The sequence below is a fragment of the Corvus brachyrhynchos genome, unplaced genomic scaffold (assembly GCF_000691975.1).
Source record: "Corvus brachyrhynchos isolate BGI_N302 unplaced genomic scaffold, ASM69197v1 scaffold200, whole genome shotgun sequence".
In the NCBI taxonomy this organism is placed as follows: Eukaryota; Metazoa; Chordata; class Aves; order Passeriformes; family Corvidae; genus Corvus; species Corvus brachyrhynchos.
The window spans coordinates 4827832-4833597 of NW_008236184.1; the positions used below are offsets into that span (position 1 = coordinate 4827832).

The 5766-nt window shown below is 43.2% G+C and overlaps 1 protein-coding gene across 1 annotated transcript in view; it reads left to right on the forward strand.

Moving 5' to 3' along the window:
- The window catches only part of CTDSPL2 (CTD small phosphatase like 2), a 14564-nt gene extending 11026 nt beyond the window's left edge, over window positions 1-3538 (forward strand). The window contains exons 10-12 of the mRNA XM_008637369.2: window positions 591-717; window positions 981-1076; window positions 1528-3538. Of these exons, the coding sequence (XP_008635591.1) occupies window positions 591-717; window positions 981-1076; window positions 1528-1593 (289 nt within the window). The 3' untranslated portion in view covers window positions 1594-3538. The remainder of the gene's footprint in view (window positions 1-590; window positions 718-980; window positions 1077-1527) is intronic.
- The last annotated feature ends 2228 nt before the right edge of the window (window positions 3539-5766 follow it).

Genomic DNA, 5766 nt, shown 5'->3' on the forward strand with positions numbered 1-5766 from the left:
CTGGTTTTTTAACCGGAGTCCTTTTAGTCAATCCGTCCATTTCTTCTTTCATAAATTACATGGGAGCAGACTAGTGGGAAGGGAAGGAGTTGATGGGATGTTTTGGCCCCAAGGCTTTGTTTTTGAAATGAAATAACTGAAATAGGTTAATTGCCAGCAGAGGTGTAACAGAAAAGGAAACATTCCTTGTGACACTTTGTGTTCTGGCATGAGGTGGCACAGGGAGGCCCCGTTCTGTGAGGGCTGAGACAGAATAAAGGGATGATAAACCCCAGTAAACTGGCTCTCTGCAGCACCTGGGGCTTAGCAGATTCTTGGGGTGTTCTGGGTCCCTTTGTCGGCCTGTCTGTGAAAGGGGTCAGAAAGAAGAGCCTGAATAAATACAAACCCCCACCCCCAGAACTGGGTTAGCGCAGAATCACCTGAACTGCACATTTTACCAGTAAAAATCTCTAAAGAGAGCAGAAAAAGGGTGCAATTCTCTAACAGGAGATCAGAAGAGAAAAAACTGGATAACGTTTGGCAAAGCTCCTGGTGCAGTGTGGATGTTGTCCTTGGTCTAATTAATGAGTATTTCCCTTTAATGACAGGCATCGACTCTTCCGCGAGCATTGTGTGTGTGTACAAGGGAATTACATCAAGGATTTAAACATCCTGGGCAGAGACCTCTCCAAAACCATCATCATCGACAATTCACCGCAAGCCTTTGCTTACCAGGTGAGGGGCTGGGGTGGGAGACACCTCAGAGGGGGCAAACTTCCTGAGGGGAGACAGGGAAACCTCACACTTGGATTTCACTTCTTATGTAAGTTTGGGGCTTACATTTGTATTGAAGTTTGCAAACCAAGCTGTGGGAACAATACTCATAAATCTGTAACTTGAAACATTTTCCCCCCAAATGCTATTTCACAAGTCATATTTGTAGACAAATTAAGTATAAGTCGTGTGTTGATGTTTTTTTTTTCCTATTTTAACTTTAGCTTTCCAATGGAATTCCTATAGAAAGCTGGTTCATGGATAAAAATGATAATGAACTCCTAAAGTTGATTCCATTTCTGGAGAAACTCGTAGAGCTGGTAAGAGTTTGCTTTCTGTGGCCTTCCTCAAAACTGTCAGTGAGCTCCTTTAATATTTTCACCTATTGTAAGCTTTTCTGAGTCACTGAGATAGAGGCTGATGAAGATTCAGGGACGTGTTCACACAGCAAAAAGGGGACTTGTTGCTGACTGTGCTGTAAATGCAGGGCTGTGGGATTGCGACATCAGTCTTAAGGAAATTGGGAATCTCTGAGCAGTTTGATAACATAGTGCCTGTTGCTGGCTGTGCTGTGTGTCTTTATTCCTAAAAGGCAAATAAATTACTCCTGAACTGCTGTGGATGCTATGGAGTTACTTCTCTAAGTCTCTGGAATGACATAATTCATGGTTTATATTCGTTACATTAAAATAGGGGTGTTAGATAAGGAGCCCTGCTGCAGTGTGGTTTCTGGCTGTGTTTATTCTCCTAAACCTGCCCTTTCCCCCACAGAACGAAGACGTCCGACCTCACATCAGAGACAGATTTCGCTTGCATGATTTGCTACCCCCCGATTAAAGCCTTTGCTCTCACTGCCGAGGGGAGGAAATGCAGGACCCTGTTGGACTAATACAAAACATTGCCATTACTGTTGAAATTTTGCATTTTTGTACCCCGTCTTGCTTTTCTTATCTTTGGTGCCCAACAATGATCAAGGGTTACAGAAAGAGACTTTCTACACCTGAGGTTGCCGCCATCAGTACAATCCAGTACCCGCAGTAGGGAGGCTAGAACAGAAAAGTCTTTAGAACTAGTGCAACTCCAAGGAAATTTTTTATGTACAGGACATCTGCAGTTTATAAAGAAAATTCTGTTTCTGCCACCAGCAGTTTGACCTGTAGAAACACAGGATTTTATGATACAACAGAGATTGAAAATGGACTCGGATTTTCTCTCTGTTTGGTGCTCTAAGTGGGTTTGTAGCCACTTTTCTGTTACTTTTAAGATTCTCATTTCAACAGGAATGGCCAGTAAAAGTTGTTTTATTTTTCCTGTTAAGGTTTATAACCTTTTTACATTTTTGACCTGTATTAGATTAGAATTTCATTATGCATTCCTTTTAGTTGAGGCGCTTCATAGTTTTTCTGGAAATAGCCAAATTTTGTTAGTTTTTTATTAAACAGTTGGCTGGCCGTTTCCCTGCTTTGTCTGCCTGCATCCTGTATATTTGTTTAAAAATATTCTCTAGTTTTAGCCCACGTAAGTTTCATTTAGAAAGAAAAAAAAACCCCCCTGCATTTATATTTTCTTTCTGTAATATTCTACTGTAGTCGAAATCTTTTCAAAAATCAAGAGACTGGCTAGATAAGACGAAGATAAGAATTACTAATATTCGGAATATTCTAAACCATTGCGATGGCACGTACTCCGGACAGAGCACACCTGGCAGTGGCACCACGATGGACAAGGAATACCTCACACTCTGCTGTGCACGGGCCTGGGAGCAGAACGAGCCGTGGTCACCTGGCAGGTCCGGCGAGGCCGCTCCTGCTGCCCGTTTGCTCCAGGACTGCACCTCTGGGCAGGGCTCCGTGCTCGGGGCGCCGCCCGGGCTGGGCTCGCTGTGACACTCCTGGTTCCAATCAGCCTCTCTGGGGCAGGGCTCCCCTGCCATCCCACTGGTTTCCCGAGGGAACAGGCCCGGCCGTGGCTCCTAATGCAGCGCCCCGGAGGTGATATTTTTATAGCGGTGGGAATCTTCTTTTCCGGAGGCTTTTTATGGAAGGTAGAATTTGTACAAGTTAGGAAGCTTTGCCTCTCGACTGCATTACCATGCCACAGGCTCGGACTGGTTTTGTGTAAAAGATGTCACAGAACGGCACTTTTTCTAAAGAGAAGTTTGCTATTTTGTATGCTTGATAAGAAAGTACAGTATTGGAAATTAAAGGTGGACAGCTGATAATTGAGAAGTATGTCAATTAATTTTTTATGTATATTACCTGTTTACTTGTACAATTTTATTGTACAAATTACATGCAGCTTCATTTTCAAATGAGTCCTTAAAATAAGGAAAATCTTTTTAGCAAAACATTTAATTTTTGTATTTTTGATTTTAAAAGGCATGAGTTATGTCAACTTTTTCCAGTGTATTAATGAAGATTTTAACTTTTCATCAGGTTGAGTGTTTTCTTACTATATTATCTGTTGTGTATGTAGCTAGCACATGGTGTCACTGAACTGTTAAAACTTAGCATGTAGAGCAAGCCTGTTTTGTGGAAAATCCTTATTCATTAAAAACAAAATCATCATGGCAGATTTTCTGCAAAAAAGTGAAAACATTTGCAATTCAGAATACTGATTTTTTTTGTATTTAAAGAAAGGTATTTTGCTTGCAGGAAAGAAATACTACAGATTCATTTTAATGAGAATCTTTTAAATGTATTTATCTTTAGGGCATCTGGGCATCTTTACGCTGTTTGTCTTATGTCTTTATTGAAATAAAATGTACAGAACATTACCTTTACATCTGCTTGGTGCAGCCGTGTCCCCTGGGCAGCCCCGGCCTCCGGGGCTGTGGTGGTGCTGATGGAGAGATGGATGGATGGACTCTGGAAGGGGGCAGCTTGTGTTGGAGCTGCCCCTTGGTTTGCCAGCTCTTTCTCAGTTGTTCCTTATGATGTAAATCTGAATCTGAGGGGCTTCAGGAGTTCACTGAAGCTTTGCCTAATGGGGGATTCCTCCCAATTTCTTGACATCACAGAATGGCTGTAAAATTCATGGATCTGCCAGAATGAGCCCAGCTTTAGTTCATGGCCTTTTCCAGCTGTAATGGGATGTTCACCTGTTCAAATAACATCCTTATCCCCAGGTCCTCTGTGGCTCCAGCCATTCCAAAAGTGCTTCCGGAGCTGAGGAAACCAAAGGCATGTTGCACTTTCCAGCTGTGTCTGTGTTGTGCTGATCAGATCTGTGAGGGAAACCCGAATGTAAACGAGGGGATTTAGTTCTATATCGATGCACAACAGGAGTGACAGAGATTGCTTAGTAAACATATTAAATATTCATATTTTCCTGTGCTGCAAGCCTGGTGTTTATCACTCTGAACTCTGCAGAGTGGTTCTGCCTCCTGCAAACCCTTCTGGTGTGAAGCAGAGTTTTTCACAGGTTTTATTTCTGTTGTGTTTGTCTCAAGGGGGAGTTCCCTGTTCCTGTGCCAAGGTCTGGGTCAGATTGTGTCCCCAAAACCACCCCCAGGCCTAGGGGAGCCTCAGCCAGGTGTGTTACTGAGCCTTGAGTGTGGTTTGTGGCCCCCGAGCAGGGCATGGTGCAGCTGGGTCACTGATTCCCGTTTTCTGTCCTTTTGGAAAGCACAACATCCTATTTCCAAAGTTCTGAAGTGGTCTTTGCTGGGTTGTGTGTGCCTGTTTTCCATGTCCCTGTCGATTCTGTTCTAGGTTGGAGCACCTTGGTTCTGGCAGCACAGCAACATCTCGCAGACCTTTGGTGGCAGTACCTGTTGAGTCCTTTGTTTTTCCTGGAGTCACTCTGTAGCTGGAATGGCCCTCACCTTGGTGCTACTGCTTCCCCCCACCTTGGATTCATTCCACCTGACATTTTTCATTGCTTTTGAGTGTAGCAGGAAGCCTGACTGTCTCAAGACTGGATTAGGGATCTCCCAAACCACGAGTGGTGTCAGCCAAAGGTCTCACGGCAAACAGATGGATCAGGTTTGGGAAAAGCCCTGAAATGTGGAATCAAACTTCACGGGGGTGCTGTGGGTGACAAAAGCCCTTCACAGCGCAACGTCTGCCTCCCCAGCGCTGCTCTGTCGCACACTGGAGTTCCAGGGCACTCGTGTGGATGGCTGGATTGGTGCAGCTGGAAAGCATCGAGCCCCCGGGCAAGAGGGACCAGGAGGAGGAGGAGGGGTTTTTGTTCTTGGTATTTACAAAAATGTCATTGTACTGCTGGGGCCAAATGTTGTAAAATATAATGGGAAGAGAAGTCCTGTGCTATGGATTTCTGTTTCTTCTGCAATCATTTCTAGTCTACAGAAGCACAAAGATTTTAATTAAATACTTACGCTCTGGATTCTGTTTTTATGATTTTTAGCTGATATCATTCTTCATTGAGACTCAGTTTTCTGTAAGTGAAGACATTGCTCCTGTCAGTTTTCAGCCTTGAAGTGGAAGGAAAGAGATCGTGTCTGTGTTTTACTGTCAAGGAAAAATTTAAATGTTCTATGTAAATTGTTAGAATTCCATATTACATATTCCAATATTAATGTATTCCAAATTACTGCACAATTCCTGTCAATTTTGTGATTATCCCCACAGCACCCTGAGCCTGTGAAACTGTAGATTTGGCGAGGATATAACTTGTGACATTGTTTGATCCGTAGGTATAGCTCTGTTATTATTTCTATTGTCTGGTAAATGGAGAAGAACAGGAAAAGGATGATAAATTTAGAAGTCTATTTTTTCTGTGTGTTTTTCCTAGACACGTGTGTGATTTATACAGGTGTGTACAGAGGTCATTCATTTGTTATATGAAAGACACATTCTAAATTATCTTCAGACAAAATCTATCCTCCTTTTCCACTTACTCAGATTCTCACAGAAATTGGGAGCTGGCAGTGAAGTGGATGAAGTGAACACTTCCAGCTTTTCTCTATTCGATGTTATAGGACAGAGAGGGAAGGAGAACCTCGCACCCTGATGTGGATAAACCTGAGCGTGGCGTGGCCAAGCC